A 22,196-nucleotide genomic window follows, 5' to 3' on the forward strand; every position below is an offset into this window, starting at 1 on the left:
CATTGATTCTGGAAAAACTAAAGGTTTATTTAAAGCTAAAATTCTGGTTAGCCAAATTTGTTTATTTTAGGCATTAGTGGTTTTTTTTAAAACAACTCATAAGTAAACTGTCCTGGTTATTCTAACCACTAAGAATTGCCTTTTTCAGTTGTTCTCAGACAAATACTTATCAACCATCGAGATCACATTTAATTTTATATCCTCGTATGTGTTACTGAGCTAATCTTTAGCTGTTCTACATCGCAGCCTCAGTTTTCGATGAACTTGCAGTAAATCACCCCAGGACTCTTGCTTCAGTCAGATGTTAACTGTTAGGAAAGCTGAAAGAATCCTTATTCCGTATATTTATTTCAGACCTCAAGTATCTCTTATGAATTCAAGCCCAAATACATTTTCAGTTGTGTTCTGTGATTTATGAACTCCTCTGTACCCCCAAAAAAATCACATATGTACCAATATATTGGTGGCCAATTTTTATTGTCCAGAACCGCCTGTCTTTAATACAAACTATTTTTAAAGTTTAAGAAATTGCTTCATTTTTAACTGCTTTCACCTGCTTCTACTTTGGTAAAACACCATGTGTTTTAGATCTTTTATTCTCTTCTGTTCAGTTATTCTGCCATATCCCAAATTATATTAAAAGTCTCAAAATTTAATCTCTACTTCAGAAAGCTCTTTGGGGAAGAAATCAGTAAAATAAAGATTTTACACATCCCATCTAACTGTTTTCCATAGGCTGAAGCGTGGCACAGTTTATATATCGTAATATATCCCATTTGGCAAATCTAGGTGAAATCTCAAACTAGTCTGGAATTGTGTTAAATAACATTAATTTCAAAATAATGTAAAAATTTGAGGACCAATAATATTTGTAGCTTTGCAATGTGAAGTAATAGCAGCATGTTTTAAGAAACTGAACAAACGCCTTCACAGAAAGCTTACCTCAAAATAAAGACTAAGAAGAGTGTTGTTGGAGACATGACACTTAAAAGCAAAATAAGTAGTCTAAGATAGGAGATGCATTTTAACACCTAAAAAATACTAATTACATTGCATAGGAAACAGGTATTTACCCGTTAGTTAACTGAAGATCAGAAACGTGGTTCAACAACTAGGTGAAGCCAATGTCAGTGTCTTTTCACATCACCGTATTTGCTGCACTTTGACTACATCCTGCCCGAGTGCATCCACTGAATTTGGGACAGAACACAAACCTGAGGTGGCTTCATTCCCTTCACTTCTTATTTTTGAGGACAGTAAGCAGAACGGCTGCAGTGAGATGACTGCAGTAGAGTTGGCAGAACACAGCTAAAACCCAATTATTCACTATTATACAGATAAAGAGCTGATGTAATTTCTGTAACAGTCCCTGGGGTGATAGCAGAGAGTCATCCATCAGATCTAGGGAACAACTGTGCCTCACACACACCACCAAAAAATGGGACAGTTCAGAAAATGATGAATTTCTAGCTTAAGCCCATGGACAGGATACCCTATATGAGGATAGAACTAAATAGCCCAATCCAACTAAGATAATGGCCTGAAAAAGTCACAAGTTCTTGCATGACAGGGTTGAAGTATGAGGCATGTACAAGAACAAGGTATGAGTACTTACTGAAGTTTAAGTTTCAACTTCAGCCTCTTCTGGGGGGCTGTGAGGGGCAGGCAGGGAGGAAGGAGTAGTGTTTTCCCTCCAACCTAACCACATCCTGTTTGCTCACTGTAAAGGAAATGTCCTATCTAGAAGAGAAAGCTTGAGTGGTGTAGAAGTGCTAGGGTCTTTCCCTACGTGAATAAAGCAAACCTTGAGAGCTTTTAAGTGAAGAGGGCAACCATTGTGCAGACATCTCACTTGAAACCTGTATTCACCAAGACATTTCAGATCAAATATTAGGAAAATAGGTTCCTAATGAGCCACAGCCACCAAAATACCCAGCACTTCCAACTCATCATCACTGCAGCAGATGACCACAGCACAAGAAGCGCTGGCTGCACAGCTTCAAAACCTGTTTCCTTTTCAGATAAGCTACGCCAAGGATTTATCAGCTTCAGAGCAGAGGCTGGCACAGGTCTGAAGTAACGTGCCCAAGCAGCTGGTCTTTGTTGGAAGGAACTCAACTAAAAGCCCGTGGTACGAACCTGCCTTCACCACCAGACTCCTCAACCAGAGACGCAGCACAGAGCGCTGTGGATCCCCTTCATATCAAGCTACCAGTCGATGGTAGGGGTCACAAACTCACCTTGGGGTCACTAACAGCCTACAAGGAGCAGCTAACTAGTCTGCCAACAAACAGCAGGACTGGAGAAGTTTTAAATGAAAAAGTAAGATCCCCACCTGGTGAGTAAAACTGAAAGTCAAATGAAATGGCAGTAAAAAAGATTACAAGTGTACACTTTGCTTTGTTGGAGATGAGATTAAGACACAAATATGAATCACAAGTGAATTCAGATTTGATTACTCTATGGTTTTTAGTCTCTACATGAGAGAAAACAAATACTTGTAAAACAAACTTGATGACAAAAATACAGACTGCCAAGGGAAAAAAGCATATCCTCATTCAAACTTTACACAATACAAAGATAATTAGTTTACTGGGAAAGGAAAACATATTGGCAGTTTAACTGTATGAAGCGTATTTTCAAAATGCCTATCTGAATAGCTCAACAATAAGATAATCAAAAGCAGAAGCACTGCCATCTTTCCATTAAGAAGTGTAACTGTCGTGACCTTGCTCTTGGAGAACATACAATAGCTTCAATATGTACAGGCTGTACACAGGAAAAGAAACCAAAGACCCAGATTATGAAAGTCAAGCAGTTGTTGATAAGATAGTCACCGATTTATAAGAATATAAGGGTATCATTCTACTGGTTCAGCAAATAAGACTTTCACACACCTAAAAAGCACAGCCAGCAATCCACGGAACTAGCAATGCTGACGGCTTTTTGTCGATTGTGCATATCCCTGACATATTACAGCTTGAATTCAAGGCTTGCTGCATACTCCGTGATGGATGTCACACCGCGAGGACTATCTGTAAGGACAGAGCAGACAACCCCACTATCAGAACTTTAAATCTCCCTGCCACCGAAGGATCATTTTTAACGAGAGGACACTTCAAACAGGTCAAGTCCCTGCTCCTTGAAAAATGAAGTAATGTTTTGAAAAATAATCTCAGCAGGAGGATAGAGTTCCAATGGGAGTAAACTCAGACTAGTATGCCTTCACAAAAACATTTCTCAGCCGTAGATGTCCGGGGTCAGTGGTCTCATCTACTGCAGTAAACAAACCCTGCTTTCTCAGACTGGCCAGAAGCATGCAAAAGCTGTTGCTCCCAGAGCCAGTGTTAATAATATCTATGTTTACTAAGGAGCACTTGATCTAATTTCTCATCTACTCACCTTAATATGCGCTGACCCAATGAAGGCAAAAAGCATTATTTTGGTGATCAAGAATAAAATAACTCTGCATTCTAGCTAAATATCCCCAAGAATGTGGAACGCAAAAATACAGTTCAAGATAAGTTCATGGCAAAAAGCATTCTTTGAGCAATAGTCGAATGCTTAACACACACTCAATCTACCACAAAGAATCAGCTCTGCTTTGACAGCTATTAGGTTTCTCAACAAACCGTCTCAATCCATCTGATTTAAGTTTGCCAAGATTTCTTCCCAAAGCTGCCATTTTATTATCTCGGCTGAAGCAGCAAAGATGATTAAAGATTTCTCTGTCGAGTTGGAAGATGTCAGCATCAGTGAAAAGTTATTCTTCACTCGCTTGCGGCCTGACTTTTCAGATTGCTGTGTTGCAAATGGCTTATCTGCTACTGGACCCAAAGCAATAATCACCTCCTGACTTTCAGCTTTTACGTTCTTAGAAACAGGAGCGAGACCACAGAAGCGAGGACCATGTTTACACTGAGCTCATTCAACAAGTGGTTTCCAAACACTCGAAAAATTATCCACATGCCTCTCAGCTTTTCTCCTCTAAGCTGCAAATCCAGCTTTTCACACTGAAGCGAAAGGCACCACAGTTCATCAAGATAGGGAATTTGGAAGCAATCTTGTAGCAGAACTGGTTGGGATGTAAGTTTTCCTTTACTCAGGTCCAAGCAGAGCAACTTTCTGCATCAGAACTTGAGCTGGCAATAACTGGGCCTGTTTGACTTAGTTCTGCGTGAACCACACACAGAAAACTGGAAGCTTGCTTCTTTAGTGCAAATGAGTATGCCTTAAACATAACCCCAGCCCACCGAATGAACTGCTTCAACATGTGCAGATTAAAAGCGCGCTTGGCCTGACTACTCCAACTTTTCCACTTCTCTCAAGTTTGGCCTCTTCAACCAATTAAGAGCACCCCAAACTAGGCTAAACCAACCTGCTGGTTTGAATTCAAGGCTCAATCAACAAGCCATGCAAATATGTTAACGTTCACCACACACCGTACGCAGGGCTGCAGTCCCTCGGCCAAGCACTCGCATGTGTCAGCTTTAGCTATAAATAAACTGTCTTAGGAAAAACTCACTCATAACTTTACATCCTTGAGGAGTCCAGAAGCATTCTGAAGATCTGACAAGGTCACCTGCATTTCCTGTCTGCTGCGGTCTTCTGTTGCTACAAGACTGCCTCAGCCTGGTGAAAGATGACCTGGTTTTAATTATTCAGACATTTGCCACTTACCAAACGGGCTACAGCAATGAAATAAAACCAGGCTTTAAGCCTTTGGCAGCCACAGAACTGCAGCAAATTTAAAGTATATGTAATAATAAAAGAGGTTGGATGCATTCAGATGTTGTTTCCAGATCAAGTCAGGTGCCAGCAGTGCTCCATGATCCTGGCTCAGCTACTTCTGCAATACCCACCTAAACATCACAATAAAAAATAACTATTTATAATCTTCTGGCACACTTGAAGTTCACTACAATAATGAAGCTGACCTCCAGAAAAAGAAAAAAAAGACTACTTAGGGGTCATGACCCATCATCACAGAAATATCCAGAAAGTTTCTTCAGGATCATACCTATCACTTTAAGCTGCAAACAGGGTACACAACTTTAATCCTAATTTCTATAAGAACCCAGTAACACAATGATAGACCGATGTTCCCTATGTTTAGTGACAACAGGAAGTGTTCAGGGGACACAAGAATTAGCATAATTTAAAAAAGGTGCAGAACAGACATAATTCCAACTAGGCACATCAGTGGACAACCATGAAACAACCTGCCACTTCTATTATGCCATCCCCACTCCTATGCTACAGTGCTATTTCATCAGAAATGAAAAACGCCGATAATCTACACAGGTTTGCTTCAAAACAATACTTCAATTGCTGCTCAATAATGTTAGGTTATGCAGGAATTAAAGCAGCTATTTTTTTCAGGACAAACAGCTTTAAGCTGTTGTAATGAGCTGGCTAAGCTCATTAGCCAGTCCTTCTGAATCTTGATTTTAGTCACAAGACAGTACTGACCATCAAAGCTGTCTACTTGAGCTTTTTAGTGCCCCCAGGAGCCAAACCCCAGGTAACTGGCAGTATGCTCAACTTCACTCCTCCTTAAGCTGCTTCACGTAACTGCTTGGTTCCTGAGGTAGCCTTCGAATGCAGCATCAGAGCTGTTTGTGCACACACATCTAACAGAGAAGAGTCCTTGAAAATCTTTTTCATTCATACTGAATCTTTGAAATGTAAAAATACAGAAATAATTGCTCTGAAAATGCACTGCACTTGCCCAGACACACACAAGCTAAAAGAAGGGTGTTTGAACTCTGAAGAGCATGGCTTTTCTTTGGTAAGCATACGTACGTCCAAGCTGTCTAATGTGATTTGATGAAATTAGTATTCTATTCTTAAATCTTCAACTGGCAGGTTGTACAAGAGTCATGTGAAATTTCAATTATAAAATAACAAAATCAAGTAGCTTTGAGTCAATGTGGAACCTAAAAATACTCCCGAACAGATGACATAAATGTATGCTTCTGTACTCACTTTACTTCTGTACTCACTTTAAAAGGAACAAGGAGACCGATACTGTCTAAAAAGATTCAGTAGCTCCCAGCTTGCAAAATGCAGACATTTACCTTGTAAGATTTTAGTTCATATCGCTAGAAGAGACCTGAAGGAACACTATCTAAAAACCTTATGACAAAGGCAGCAACACCAACGTAGACAAGTCTTGCTCCAGACATATCAGCCCTTATTTTTTTTTTAATTGGAAACTGTGCTTTATTTAAAAATCTGGAAACAGGCTACCAGAAGCGTTAAATGCAGGGCTTGACAGACTGCATCAGAGCATGTCACAAATAGTTTAATTTCAGCATTCTTACCAGGTTTATGAGAATAAGATGAAGTGCTATGTTCCTATTCTGCAAGAACAGTACCAAGGAATTGAAGTAGGGTATTAAGCATGTTTGTCTCTGGAGGTAGGAACACGCTGCTCTGCTAACTAACTTAGATTTAGGAGTTCCGCATCCATAATTTCCTTTGAAATCTTTCAGAATCCAGAACTTTTGGGAAGGGTACTCGTTCCTCTTAGATATTTGATGTACTCTGAAGGCTTTGAAAGAGACCATTGAAGAAATGCGAGCTGTTTACTGGAAGTTGTACTCTTTCCTTACCTTGGTTCAGAAAGTCGTATTATGGGAGAAAACTTACAGCATTTTAGTAGTATCAAAATAAGTTAATGGAATACAGAGAGAAAAGCTATCAAATAGGTAATAGATACTAATATCTACAAGACCATATATTGTACATCACTGGCATGTATTCCCTGTCTGGTTCCACCATCAGTAATGGGGCCAAATGGAAGAGAAATTTTCACCACAGCCTCCTACTTTTATACATTCTTTAGTACCAACATAACAGTAATGGCAGCACACAAAACTGAAGGCTTCCGCGAGAATCTTGTGACTTAAGTGGCCTGGTTCATTCAGGCAAACAGATCTGAGGTGGATAAAATATTCCCCAAATGTAACTTACACTCTGAAAGCTCTCAAAATGTTTGACCAGCTTATTAGAAGGACTTTAAAAAGCTGTTGCAGAAAGTTGAAAGATGAGTGAAGTAATACACTCATAATGCAGTATAACATTAAAAACAAACACATGTACTTATGAAATTTCTCTTGAATGAAAACATCAGCTATTTCCCCCAGTACCCAATTTTTAAAAGCTCTTAATATGAATTCAGGGCAACCCTGAAGTCCAAAAAAAAAAGTATGAAGCCAAATAAAATGCTTAACCTAGTAAATAATTACGATGCAATGTGTTGTAATAAAGATTGAGTACACAGAAAACCTCACTGTAATTACTCAACAGTTTACATTGGAGTTAGAAAAGCTGTTTAAGGACAGGTTACTGAAGTAAAGAAATTTAATAATGCACATTAATTGCTATGCTCTATTCAGTTAGGAGCACATGAGGAACATGAGCTATTAGTTTAGGAAGAAAACTGCAAGTTCAGACATTTGAGGTTTTCTATAGCAACTCAAGTCCTCTGAGAGCTGGCAGGATTGACTCTCCAATAGCTGGGAAGAGAAGACCTCAAGCAGGAGCTAATCCTGAAAAAATCTTGCAGAACACAGGTAAATGGCCCAATAGGGATTAATATACTTAGCTAAACTTTCTCCTTTTCAGAAACTGTTGTGAAATAAAGTATTAAGTCATGAGGGTTTGGAAGGTTCCAGCCGAAAAGGACTAAACCTTTCACTTTGTCTCAGACAACAGGAAATTGGTTTAATCTTTATACACCCACACACAGGCAGCTCTACTCCTCAGAAATGTGTTTTCCAGATATAAACGTTCTAGCTTGATACCCGTCTGAAAGTGATGAACAGGCAAGAGGACGATCATATGCTTAGAGAAGTAAAGCAGAAGCTAAACACATTAACGTTCTATTAAGTTATTAAAATGGTATCAAAGATTTCTTGGATAACTTACCCCAAAATCCTTTGCAGAACAATTACTATAGTCCGTATTTTATCACGTCAGAACAGTTAAAGCTCAGCAACAGCTTAACTCTCGAGGCAAGTTACCTCAGCTGTCCTGGCAAAGGTCACTGAGCTTCAAAAAGAAATCAGACACTTCCAAGCATCCCAAACCTCCCAGCTATGCACAGTATGAAAAGACCCTTCCATTTCGACCAGGACTTGTAAGAAATGCTGTTAAAAATACTAAAACACTTTGATTGTATGCATCCTAAGAGATCAAGAAACTGAGGCAACAGAGACAGCAATTTTCTACAAGTTAATTTTCCTCCAGCCATTTCTTTTGCTCATTTCTCCAAATCTTGCAAATGAATAACAAAGTTACTGGTGCTGCAAGCCTACTTTGCAACCGCCCGCAAACACACAGAGGATCAGAGTGGAGCAGCTGGTCTCCCGCAGCTGGTCAGCGCTGCATTCCTTTGAGTTCTGTGGTTGCAGGCTACAAAGTGGAGCTTAACCAGTAATTGCCGCTATTTTCATATTTGAGCACACAGGTGGAAAGACAGTGGGAAAACAGGCAAAGCGCCAAAACGCAGGAGGCATTCGGGGAGTGGATTTAAGGACAGCGAGATAGCTTCCTAGCAGCTTAACAATAACAATAACCTAGATCCATGTTGAAAGACAATGATTATAAACCAGATGAAAAACTCTTCATTGAATATTAAGTTGATTTATTAGTAGGTAACAATTCACAAAACTCTTTCCTAACTGTTTAAGAAGTCCTCCGTGCTAAAGACAGCTATTTATTTTGTCGTGTATCAAGCAGTACAGCAGCACCTGCAGCAACTCCCCACTGAAGGCTGCTTCTGGTGCCTGCAGCTTATTCCCATAGCCAATAGAGAAACACAAAATGCAAGTTTTCCAATCAGAAGCCACAACTTACCTACAAGGTCCACTAATTAAGTTTTTCTATGATTATTAGATGCCTAATCAATAGCATTTGACTCTCAGTAGATGTAGAACGACAGAACTGGACTATAATTAGCTCACAGGAACTCAGAAGCTCCTGTCCCACACCTACTGAACGCAGTACCAAATAACTCCATAACCAGTATCCCATCACAGTACCCCAAACTGTTCAAGTTTAGGTGTTTTTTGCTGTTTTGAAGAAAATGCGTAAGTAAATTTATGGCGTACTTACTCTCGCTCTTTCTCTGTCAGTTTGTCATTGATGTTATCTTTGATTGTAGACCTGGAGCCCTTGTGGATTATGGGATACCTGAGTGGCACTTGTAAGAAGTAGGATATCATTGAAACCAAATGAGCGGTGTAGCCCAGGGCAACAGCAATGCTCCCATCATCTTTTGCTGTCAATAATAATAAAAAAATCCATTAAATACATCAGTTGAATCTCAGTGCAGACTCAGCACTTCATGAAGTTGTCAGAAGTTATAACATACAAATAGACACAAATGAAACAAATTTGGACTGCTTTATAATTATTTTCAGTTCACCATTTGCCTCTTATTAAAGGTAACATAAAATGGCTGATGACATATCCTCCTTCCAATTTTACACGTTTGAAGCTTAAAGTTACTCTTCCCAAAGTTTGGTTGGGTCAGGGAGGGTAAATAAGAGATGGAAAAGTGGGAAGAAATCCCAAGACATAATTCAAGACTTAAAACTTTCTGCACTTCTCAATATGCAGGTGACATATCGGGGTCAGAAAAAAGCTGCATTCCTCCATTGCTTTACTCATTAGAGAGATCAGTTGCAGAGAGACTGACCCCAGGTTCTGCACTCTGTTGTCTGGCAGTAAGTCGAAGAAGTTAGATTAACCCATTGTTTTAAAGTGTCATTTTTAATTTGACATTTAAGGTTGCAGCCTTAAAGCTTCACCTGCTGGGAATACACAGGTTTTGAGATTCAAATTACATCCTTTCTAGAATCCAAATACTAGCCACGTAAAGGCTTCTCCTTTCTGATTCAGTTTTTCCTTCCCCTCCTCTTTATAACTGAACATACCAATACAAACACCACAACAGAACCATCCCTACTGAGAAGGGAGTCCCAGGCAATTAACTGAGGGCACTCTAAGAAGGCTTTTAATGATGCTCAACAACATCTGAAATCATGCTGACTTCTAGAACAAGAGATGATATATGGATTCAAATGTTAAATCCTTTTAAAAAAGGATTTTGTTAAACATTCAACCTTTGAAGCAACACTATTTTTGCAAATAAAATCACTGATACTTGAGATGCCTGACTTCTTAAAATATTTTCTAAGAGTCTGAACTAAGATACAGCAAGTCAGACAACTCCGTATTTCACTAATTTTAATGCTGAGTACTTCTCCCCTGTAAAACAGTATTTCCAGAGACTTTGATAGAGAATTAGTCATTCTTTTGTAAGGAGTTAATATCAGTAAACTGAAAACAGGCCAAGAGAGACACACCACTGCCTTCTCAAGAATTACAGAACTGAATTCATTCTCACAAGTGCAACCAGGAAAACAAATTAACGTGTTAAACATTATTCCTCCATTATTCTAGCATTCAATATACCCGCTGTTAGTACAAATTAACTCCTCTCGGATGCCTTTAAAGAGTTAGATAATTGATTGAGGTTTTTGCCCAAGAAACCATACGACTGGCAGAGTGAAAAAGTACTAGGAGCAAGAAATTCCAAAGGGGATTTTTAACAAAGTTCCAATTCACGTCCAACACCTACAGATGAATGCACGCAGTTACCTGTATGACCCTTACACAGGCAGGCATATGGATTTGCTTCTGCAAAAAGATGATGTGCAAAGTTACAGTAGAAGCTGACTTGTAAAATCCTGCCACACCACGGCAGGAATTAGTGTCAGGAAGCTTTAAGTCATATTTATGCAGGATGTTTATTGGGTAAGTTCATCAGCAACCGCAACAAACTAAATGGAGATTTATGCACATCACCTGAGCACTAGTTATAGATTGAAACTAGGAAAAACGCAATTTTTTTCCCCCTAGAATCACTGAGTTCAGAAGGCAGCTCTAGAAATTGCCTATTCCTACCCCTCTGCTCTCAGCAGGATAAGCTACAGCAGATTGCCAAGGACCACAGGCTGGGCTTTGAGCATTTCCAAGAAAGGAGGCTCCACATCCTCTCTGGATAACCTGCTGCAGTGTATCACTAATTATACTTTGAATACAGAAGTACTTTAAGAGTCAATTCCTAGCTAGCATGAAGGAAGTTTCTAAGAATAAGTAATGAGCAAGCTTTCTACCAGTCCAGACCTTTCCAATCAGAAATGTGGATCCTTAGCCATTACTATCAGTTTACTTAATTTTATCATGTTCAGAAGCAGTGTCAACTGTAAGAACCAAATTAAGAATATCCAGCTACCTTGAAAGTCTTCAGAATTAGGAAGCTTGACTCCACAAACAAAGTAATCCTTTTGATCATTCTGCAAGTTTAAAATCAACAATGGAAAGTGAGAATGGGACAACAACAGCCAGAAAATAGAAGCCTGTAAAAAACCCAATGACAACAAAGCATCTCGTAAAGAAAAACTAAATATTCAATGAAACCCAGACAGACTGAGATAATGTTTTAGTAACATTTCAAATAATTCAAAAGTAAATGCAACTTTTTTTTTTTTAAGGAAGAGCTTTACCTTAATTCATTGCAGAAAAAGGTTTAGGAGCTCTATATTTTGACATCTGTTTTTGTGCACTCTAGTAAAGTTCAGCTAGCCTACTGTCAAGGTTACTTTAAATAATTACATACAAAGTGGCAAGTATCCATTAAGTTATAGTTATATACATTCTGCTCTTATAGCTGAGGCTATTTGAATGATGCTGGCATAAGTCCTCTCTGTGTGAGGTTTACAACTTAAGGACCAAATCCAAGAAAAAGTTGTAAAAAGCAATATGAGGGAAAAGTTTGATCCTACAGAAAAGCAAGGTTTGTTCCAGGTGTGAAATGAACTTCCTGTTTACATCAAATACACATTTTAGACCATCTGAAACATACCAGATCAATAGGGTAGATGTAAGACAGCTCCGACAGCAACTGCTTGCATCGAATGGTCTGCTGGGCGTTTGTCTTCAAAAACAGCTCTCTGCAGGGGAAAAGAAACCAAAATCATTAGTTTCTTGGAAAGCTTTAAGTGAAGCTATCAACCCCGATCACCCCCACCCCCTTCAAAAAGGGGATTCTACAAGGATGGCTAAAGAGACAAAGCAACATTTCATTTCCAGTTTTATCTTATAGGCATATTTGGACTACAACAATTAACCATTATAAAGCAGTGCTTTACCAGAACAGACATATGTTCTATCATAGCCTACACGTGCAGGAAAGCCCATTTTCCTTCTCTTCTAGACTTGCTACTGTTAATTATCACTTTAGATAACTACAAACTGTAGCAGAGAGGTCTTAACAGAAGTTTTAGGGCAACAATAAGGAAGAATTTGGTGCAACAGAAGTCCCTTCTCAAACCTGTATGTCTTTCCTGATTGCAGACTAGTGGAAAAAAATCATGGGTCCTTTTACCTCTTAGCAGTGCATTCTTTTCTTAATTCATGCAGAGATTCATTATGCTCTTGAAGCTTCTGGTACTCAGTCTCAAACGCATTTTCTATATGAGGAAACAGTAAAAACATAATTAGCATCAAATATTTTCTTAAATCTGAAGCTGTAAGGGTAGATACTGACACAAGCGTTGGCACTAACCCTCCATTTAGTCTCAGGTGCCCATTTGCTGTGACGTGCTGCCAAGCTGGGGAATGACAGTGCAAGAGGCACACCCGTCTTCGTGCACCATACACCATTCACCAGCCAAGCACAACCTATGAAAGCTCATTCTCCTTTTACACCTGCTCCCTGCACGTCCACAGCAGTAGGGTAACTCCGTTAAGGCAGCTCAAGTACTTGTGCTGGCAGAGTTAAGCAAACAACACGCACTTCATTTTCAGCGCTGACTCTTTATTTTGGACTCTACTGGGAACTAAAAAGTCCTGCAACAAGATCAGCCAGCCATGTAGTTTGGTCGCTGGTGAGCTCCAACCAAGGCAGCCACACAGAGTTTTACCGTAGGACACTTTCAGAGTAAAATAAAATGCCAAGACGACCAAACATTTCACCTTTCACTTATGTAATAAGCCATTAAGATTGATTTTTGTCTTCCAACACGTAAAATGGGATCTTAGTCTAACAGGTACATTAAAATCCTTTGTGACATTAAAATATGGCTGCATGACACTGTTTACTTAATTACAGTGCAACTCTTCTCATTTTCTTCAGAAAATTAATTAAGCACAGTTTTAAGGCTGCTTTAGAGAGGTGTCACGTTAAGAAATTACTTAGAGGCAGAATACAAGCATGTGCTGTCCAGAATTCAGTATAATAGATGGTGTAGAGTTCCTATCTGACTGTAAAATTTATCTAAAGAAAAGTAGAAACACTTAAAACTTGACCAAAAAAAAGAGACAAAACAGCACCTTTACTTTGATCACCATCATCATAATTTAGTGTAGTGGTTTTATGTGGCAAGGTTTTGGTAGTACAGGGCTGCAGGGGCAACCTCTGTGAGCACAGCCCAGCAGCTGCCCCATGTCAGATAAGGGGCAGTTTCAGCTGAATCTGAAGAGACCCATCGCTGGCCAGAGCCAAGCCAGTGAAAGATGTTTGTGCCTCTGTGAGAGCAGATTTAAGAAAAACTGCTGTGCTGCAGCAGCTGGGAGAGTGGGGAGTGAGAAGCAGCCCTGTAGCCACCTAGGTCAGTGCAGGAGGTGCTCCAGGCATGCAGCACAAGTTCCCCTGCGGCCCGTGGAGAGGCCCCTGGTGGAGCAGGCTGTCCCCCTGCAGCCCATGGGTCCCACACGGAGCAGATCTCCACGCTGCAGCCTGTGGAGGAGCCCCCAGTGGAGCAGGTGGATGTGGCCTGGAGGAGGCTGCGGCCCATGGAGAGCCCCCCGCAGAGGCAGGGGGTGTGGGGGGAGCTGCCACCCAGGGGAGACCTGTGCTGGAGCGGTTTGCTCCTGGGGGATGGACCCCGTGGTACGGAGCCGTGTGGGAGCAGTTCTGGAAGAGCTGCTGCCTGTGGGCAGCCCCCGCAGGCTCAGCTCGGGAAGGACGGCATCCCGTGGGGGGGACCCCACGGGGAGCAGGGGCAGAGAGGGACCGAGAAGGAGCGTCGGAGATGAAGGGTCAGGGACTGACCGCAGCCCCCATTGCCCATTCCCCCGAGCCACTCTGGAGGAGGAGGTGGAAGAGGGTGGGTGAGGGGAAGGTATTATTACTTTGCTTTTAGTTTCTCACTGCTCTAGCCTGTTTGTAATAGGTAATACATTATTTTAATCTTCCTACGCTGAGTCTGTTTTGCCCATGACGATAATTGTTAAGTGATCTCCCTGTCCTTATCTCAAACCTCGAGCCCTTTCCATCCTATTTTCTCCCCCTTTCCCTTTGAGGAGGGGGAATGAGGGAGAGATTGTGGTGGAGCTCGGCTGCCCAGCTGGGTAAAACCACCACAGCTAGGCTACTATGCTTCTGATCAGTGGATTATGAACGCCTGCAACAGAAGCAGGAACATTTGTACACTCACCTCGGTCATGCAAAGTGTTCTTTTCCTTATGCAATGAGGCTACTTCGTGACCAAGGGCCTTCCTCTGTCTCTCCAGTTCGTTACGTAGCACCAGGATCTTCAGCTGTAAACATTCACTCTCCTTTTTCTATCAGAAGAAAAACAGAGTCCAGTAAGTAAAAACAGAAAATGTTTTATTCATCTTCAAGTTTTACTTCACATAAGTAGTTCTGTAAAAGAGATGATAGGAAGAAAGGGAGAAGTAGGACAAGACTAGTGTCTGCCAGACTAAGAAGTGAGACAACAGATAACAAGGGACCCTAATCATTTTGCTACTTTGGATGGAGAAAACCTCAGCTTTGGTCTGTTTTGTTCGTCCTACAGGATACATCTCTTCTCCAGTGCTCAGTGATGCAGCCTGGCCCAGGGCTGAAATAAAGAGATGGAGATGCAGCAGGAAATTTCCACAGGATAAGTATGTGGACAGTAACAGCAGAGTGCTAACAGCACAAGAATTCCCTGGCAAAGGGCTTGGTAACAAGAGAGGAGCTGAGCAATGAGGAGCCTGGGCTAAATTGAGATATGGAGCAGGAAAAAGCCTGGAAGTGTCTGAGCTGCGCTATTAAATTCTGTTCCCAGCTTCAGAGAGATGAGAAAAAAGGATCCACATGGGAAGAACACAGAGCAGCGAACAGATTCTGTCATTATGCATAGTTACGTTAGAAGGATCCCTCCTTTAAAAGTTAAGGCTTTTTTTTTCCTGTGTCTTTAAAATAATCATTTTTTTTTCTTTGATGCATTTTCTTCACTAAGAAATTACGCTTCCAAGTACAGAGAAGTAGAATTTTCTTCTATTAAAGGGTGGGTTGGTTTTCTTGTTTGGTTGTTTTTTGGGGGGGATGGGGAGAATATAGTTCTTTTTTAATCTTTTTTTCCCCCACCATTTTCAGTTTGGAATACTTGTTAAGAATAACTGAAGACAGATTCAAATTGGAAAAAGAAAACTTGCATCCCTCCAGTCCAGCCATACCCCTGGACAGAGCTCAAAACATGAAGGGGCAGCCAGACATCGCTGCGAGCGTGGCTTCTGCAAGCAGCACCAGACACTGTCACTTCGTGTAACGCCGCCAGCTTTCACTTCTTCCCAGCAGCTAATGGAGATAATGTTACTTCAACGCTAACTGCATGAGAAAAAGTCAGCTCTTCCTGAACTCTTCCCTCTCCTTCTTATTTGCTTTAGTTACACATGTGCGCCCAGCCTTCTGGTTCAAGGCTCCAGCAGGAAACGTGACTCAGTATTAAGGAATGAAAGTACAGCCCACCCATTTATAAAGAGGGATGGAAGCCCAGGAAGAGTTTTGACTACTAAACAAAGGAGAAGTGGGTAATCACTTCCTTATACCATGTGCCATTTCACTAAGAAGCTGTATCATGCATTATCAGTGCCATTTCTGGTTTTAGTGTTGTTCATGTAGTTTTGCTCCACGTATTTATAAGGGAAAAGCCTTTGTATGGAAGGACAAGGATATCCATAACTGGAAAAAGATGATGAAGATGATTAAAAGCTTTTTTAACAGCCAAGATACCAGCAGAAGGCAAACAAGCTCCAGGTTGGAGTCACTGACAGGAGATGTTATATTGCTCTTAAGGGAGTTGACTTCATCTACAATGCAGCGCTGCAATTAGGGGTTTTCCCCACTCCTCCATTTCATCAAACCCTTAATTTAGTTTGACACATCTTAAACCTACCTGAACACACTATGTTTTTGCATAGGGAGCAGGGTACAACAAGATGCAGATAGTAGATTCATTCCACTTTACATCCACCACAAGAACCCATCAAGATTTATCACTAAAAGTTGGATTTTCCTAACATGACTTACATTTCCTGTGCAGTTTTTATGCTTTTAGAGTATCAAAGCAATTATAATACAGCTAAAGTAGCACAAGCAATCTATAAACCCATCTGAGTAGCTCACACAAACCTGAAATCCGCTACATTACACTTCTCAGTTAAGTTTCCATTTGAAACGCCGGGTTTAAGTAAAGATTTTACATGCACTTTTTTTAAAAAAGCAATTTTATGGTCAGTACATCACGGTGCTTCAACAAGCCCGTAGAACAAGATTTTAAACGATCAAACTTACCAGTTCATTGCTTGTCGATGTACATCTCAGCTTTTCTTCAATCTCCCTTCCTATTTTCTGAACGGTTACCTGAGTCTGTTTAATTGCACACTGGGCTCTGTGAAGCCTGTAAAGAGAAGTCACAGCTGTTACTAAAGGTTTCCCACACGTCCCAGTGTGGAACACACCAGGCACGTCAAAAACAGCCGAGGCAATGGGAATTTGGATTGCCAGGTTCGATTTTGAAATGAATGAAACGTTGAAAGAGGAGCTATAACTTGCACATTTTACAAATAAGTGGTCAAAACAAACCAGCAAGTCACTAAATTCAATCAAGTGACGGATGTCTTTCATTTCTCTAATTCAACAGATAACGCAAAGCAATCATGATAGGGTTCTCATGTAATATTTAAGCTGTAACACAATTCATAGAGAGAAGACATGGGTACACACACGGCAGTTACCGTGAGCATTATTCACATGGGCCAACTTTAAAATCTGAGATAACACAGAGGTACCCAAGTTGAAAGCACGAGGTCCATTTTTCCTATTCACAGCTTTACAATTAATTTCTTCTCCATTTCTAAGACCGTTATTCAGGCAGCCCTGGTGCTGGAATAAGCATTTAACTCCGCTAAGGCCTGGTCCGAACAGCAAAAAAGCAGTCAGAGAATCCCACGGCACAAAGTTAACATTTGGCTGGGCAAACACAGCCAACGGACCAAGCCTGTTCCAATACAAGCTTTAATGACAAGCTTAGCCAAAATTAAACTCTGCCTAATAGGAACACTTAATTTTTACTAAAAGGAAGGCTGCACGTTTTCTGTGAGCCAAGGACCAAGGCGCTGCAGCATATAGAAGAGGCTGCTCAGCTCCTTCCTTGTACATTTTCTAATACCTTCCAGATTTATGAGCAATTGAGGCATTGCTATTTAAAGTTTTTGGCGAGCGGTTTTTAATGGTCTGTATGCAGTCAGGTCGAGATAGCCAGCCTACATGCTTCAAGTGTGAGTAACCCCGAAGTATTGCCCCTCTCATACTGCCTCCCTTCATCACCCTACCTTTAGGCAACAGCAGACATTAGGGATTAGTTTAATCAGCAGGAAGACGTCATCAAAACCAGCTAGCCCAGCAAACCAGTACACAGAGAGGAGATAATACATGGACAACAGGGAACAATTAGTGATATTAAACAAGGTCATTACCAATTCGGACTCTTGCATGTTATGCAAGAATATTCATGGTGAATACATTAAATCCAGAGCTACCTTTAGTTCCTTCACGCCACTGCTTCTCCTAAACACCATGCGCCAAAGTAGATTTTTGTTTCACATTATAATAAAGGGTTGGAAATGAGGAGACATTTCTTCTCAGCAAGGGCCGTCAAGCGTTGGGACGGGTTGCCCAGGGAGGTGGTGGAGTCCCCGTCCCTGGGGGTGTTCAAGGCAAGGCTGGACGTGGTGCCTGGGGACATGGTTTGGTGGGGGACAGTGGTGGTAGGGGGGTGGTTGGAACAAATGGTCTTGAAGGTCTTTTCCAACCCTAATGGTTCTAGGATTCTCAGACTGTTCAGAACACACACACACCTATGGTCTTTTGGGGGGCAGCTGTACCCCGCCTACATCACATACACAGCAGCATGGCTCTACTGGCTGCTACAGGACTGGGGGCTTAAAAAAATTCAATAATAATAAAAATAAAAGACTGCTGAGGCCAACAGCGCTGGGTCACCTAAAGGCTCAGTCCCACATCGTGAATAGAGCCCTGGGACCTTCTGCAGATGCACCCAAAGCATCTTGAGGCTGTTGGCTACACAACATGTGCTTACATGTGTCAAAACCAAGGCTTGCTGCTCATCCCAAACATCACCCAGGGCTCTACACTGCCACGTCACACAGCAGGGCTTAGGTTTCCTACTCCAACAGTTTCCAGACTGCCCTTCTGCGAAGCTCTGGAATGTTTTCTTTCCAGACATTAGGAATTCTTACCTAAAGGTAAGATGTATATGGAAAGAGCAATAACCGAGTGAAACGTACCTTTCCTTTTCCTTCATCCAATTTTACACTGGCAGAGCATTCTCATTAAGTCTGCTAGGCAATCAAGAAAGCACCATGGTAGTCTCAACGTCACACTACTTAGGTAGCAAAATCCCACTGCTGAGAAGCTTTCTGCTCGTTGAAAGAGTATTTATGAAACTAAATAAATTGTTAGAGGGTCACCTTCCATATCACTTTCTTTGATCAATGCTCAGCTAACAACCTACAGTTTTGTAACACCCAAGTACAAGGAACAGATATCTATCTGGGAGGACTCTCACACCAGTGCATACCTTAGGATGCTTCTTTATTTTTTAATAATCCCTATCTAAAAGTATATTCCCAACCTTGAGACTGCTGTACAGATTAATTGAGCAATCAAGCCTGTTTTTAATAAATGTTTCTTTTGTTATTATTAAATGGTTCTCTTTTTAAGCCAAATAACATCCTGACGTTCCTTGCAAGATTAAAAGTGTCCTACAGTTAAACTTGGCTGCCTTGATGCCAAATAGAGCCATTTACACTGAGTCAACCAGTACCAGCAAGTTTTCGTTCCTGCAGCCTCTGTACGCGAACTGCTGTCCCAAGAACTTTAAAATGGTAACAGAAAGGTCACAGCCACATCTGAAGTTCAGCCTTCCAAGATGCAAATTTCAGGGACTCCATGTCACAAAAGCAAGAACAGTCAGAAATCCTCTTTCTCCAGCCAAAAAAAAAAAAAGCAGCCCACATGGAAATCTGCGGTCATCCAACTGCAGGATCACAAGCTAAGCCTGAAGAACATCAACTGGAAAATTTGTCTGTCATCTTCACAGGCACAATAGGCTTTGGAGGAATAAATTATGCCTGCACCAATGAACAGAGATCACCAAGTTCAGGCCATAAATCTGGATTAGAAGCTAGATATAATTAGCAGAGAGAAGTTTCAACACTAATTTTCCGCATATTGTTTCCATTTCTAGCCTGAGCGCACGTCCAAAGCTACGGGCTGAAGTTAGCACAGTCTGTGCCTTGAGTGCAATCCGCCTGGGTTTAGTAATTGACAGCTCCAAGCCAACCGATGGCATAACCTGCGTGCTATCAGCCAAGGCAGGATTCTTCCTACATCGTTTAAGAGGGATTTTTAGTATTATTGTTATTAAAATTAGCACTTACACAGCACTTTAAGAGCTAATTCTGAGCTTCGAGAGGCCACTGCTGGCCCGCTATCAAATTTCCCTCAGTGGTCAGGAAAGCCAAGCCAGTTACAGCAGAAATGCAGGTCTTTTTAAAGAGAGCTTAGCCAACAGTGTCGTCATTCTGCGCCTGCAGGCTGTTCTGGTGTCCCTGCAGCAGCTCACGGCCATGGTCAGCCAGCAGCAGAGTCAGAGGGACATAACAGTGGCAGATTTACTGCTGTAGCTTGGGGCCCCGAAAGCTGCTGCGTAATTGTCCAAGCTCAGGTGAGTCCCACGCTGCTGCCTGGGGAAGCTCTGAAATCAAAGCAAACGTTAAAATTCCTTGCAGGGGGAGGCCACCCTAATCTAGTTTGGCGGTGAAGCTGTCATTCTGCTTCTATTCCCATATCACATCTTTCTGAGATGAGGGAGACTATGATGAAAGCAAAAACGCTCCCTTCCTTTGGGAGTTTAAGAGACGGGGGGATGGATACCAAAACATCAGCCATGTACTGTAATCTAAGACCAGCAAATTCTGCATCCCTAATTGATCTAACAAGAACCTGCAGGCAAAAATTCAACATCTACCCTCATCGCTTCCTAGTTCCCCAGTTGATGAAATATGGGCTAATCAGGGTATTTCTTCAACGCTTTTCAAGTCCAAAAGAAGTGTTTCCTCTTCCCCCCAAAAAGCTACTCTTTACCTTGGCTGTAAGATTTGAAACATTTTTAGCATACAACGCCCTGCCAAGAAAAAGCTGAGTAATTTCATATCTTTGAACATCTTTAGGGTTGGATTTATTGGGCTGGCAGTCGATTCTACTTGGGTACTGACTTGGAAAAAGCAAGTTGCCAAGTTTAGGACTTCTTCACTGTTACATGACTTCTTTGCAATAACACCCTTGTCTTGTTTGCACAATAATGTGGTTTTCCCAGCTTCCCAAGGAAGGGGTCTGACATGATTTTACAGCTCAGGAACATGCTCTAACACCACATTTGCTCTCTTTCAGCTTGCAACAAGCTCGAGGCAATGTTTGAAGCTTCAGCTGAACCGCTTTCCTTTAGGACACTGCTGTATCCTCTTGTAAGCAAGGTATCCCTCTCGGTTGTGAATTGTTCTGCTGATTTACTGCTTTACATAGCAAGTTCTTTCCTGGCTACAATCTTGAAAAAACAAAAGCTGGAGTCCTGTGATAGTTGTGCTTATTAAGCTAACATAAGTTTATATTCACATTAATCAAAAAGTCTCAGCTTTATTAGACATTTGATACGCTGCTTCGTAGTTCTATCATACACTCCAAGTATCTCTTTGCTTCCATCAGACATCTGGGTTTCTCGTGTACAAAACTTTAAGCCATAAATACATCAATTAATTACAGCAGTCACATGCTACGGCTACTTCTCACAAGAAGAAATAAATGCCTGTAGTCCCATTTGCCAGAACAACCTTGGTTCACAATGAGCCTAAATTTAAACTGAGAATTATTACCAGGGATTTCGAAAACGGAGCAGAACACTTCTGGCGATGAGCAAGATGCAGGATCCTGGAAGTACAATACCCAATCCTATCATTAAAAAAAGCCAGGACTTTCCTAATAAATACAAAAAATTGAATGTTAACTTTTTATATCAGTCCAGAAATTATATTATAGGGAATGCCAGCCAGCTATAGCATAGATTTTTTTACATAGCCCCTTAAACCATCATTTGCTACATCTACTTTCCCACAAGAAAAATTTTCCTGATTTATTTCATATACTCCCTTTCCCCACTTCCCTCAGAAACCTACTCCTACAGTTTGTCAAAAGCAGATGGAGGATGAGAGAAGACAGTAGGGAGTAAACAGAGAAAAAAATGCAAGTCTGACTCACTCACTGATGGCATTAAACCTCTACAGCAGTCAGTGCAGGAAGGAACTCACAGAAGACCAAGCTTTTGAAGCAGAGATACTTTCCATCGCCCTTTCAAACAGCTATGAATTGACTTACGTAGGTAGGACAAACTTTCTGAATAATCAAGTTCATATGGACACTATAATAGTGAATGCTTTGAGCTATCTGCAAATGGAGAAGACAACGAAAAAGCTACATCCATCGGACCAGCAGCAGGGGAGGTCCTGACCTTCAGCAGAGGAACATTTGAAGGAGCTGGCTAGCATATAGATCACCCTCAATACATACGGGGCATGAGCAGATAAGGAGAAAGTCTTGAAGCAAAGCATGAACCTCCAGAAATGAAGTCACAAAGCCTGAGATGTCTCCAGTCCTCTTATTCCAATTCACAGGATGGATTTCCAACTTGTTCTTTTTATTCAAAGAACAAATGTAATTGTGACAAATAATGTAGAAAGTTTTTTTTTTTCCTTTATACTCATGCTTATTG

At 41.1% G+C, this 22,196-nt stretch overlaps 1 protein-coding gene across 1 annotated transcript in view; it reads right to left on the minus strand.

Annotated features, from left to right (window-relative positions):
* The window catches only part of UVRAG (UV radiation resistance associated), a 93,900-nt gene that overhangs the window by 36,701 nt on the left and 35,003 nt on the right, over positions 1-22,196 (minus strand). The window contains exons 7-12 of the mRNA XM_083821700.1: positions 16,643-16,748; positions 14,517-14,643; positions 12,464-12,548; positions 11,942-12,029; positions 11,312-11,372; positions 9,124-9,289 (exon numbers count right to left, since the gene is read on the minus strand). Of these exons, the coding sequence (XP_083677826.1) occupies positions 9,124-9,289; positions 11,312-11,372; positions 11,942-12,029; positions 12,464-12,548; positions 14,517-14,643; positions 16,643-16,748 (633 nt within the window). The remainder of the gene's footprint in view (positions 1-9,123; positions 9,290-11,311; positions 11,373-11,941; positions 12,030-12,463; positions 12,549-14,516; positions 14,644-16,642; positions 16,749-22,196) is intronic.

Source organism: Anser anser (genome assembly GCF_964211835.1).
Source record: "Anser anser genome assembly, chromosome: 1".
Classification (NCBI taxonomy): Eukaryota; Metazoa; Chordata; class Aves; order Anseriformes; family Anatidae; genus Anser; species Anser anser.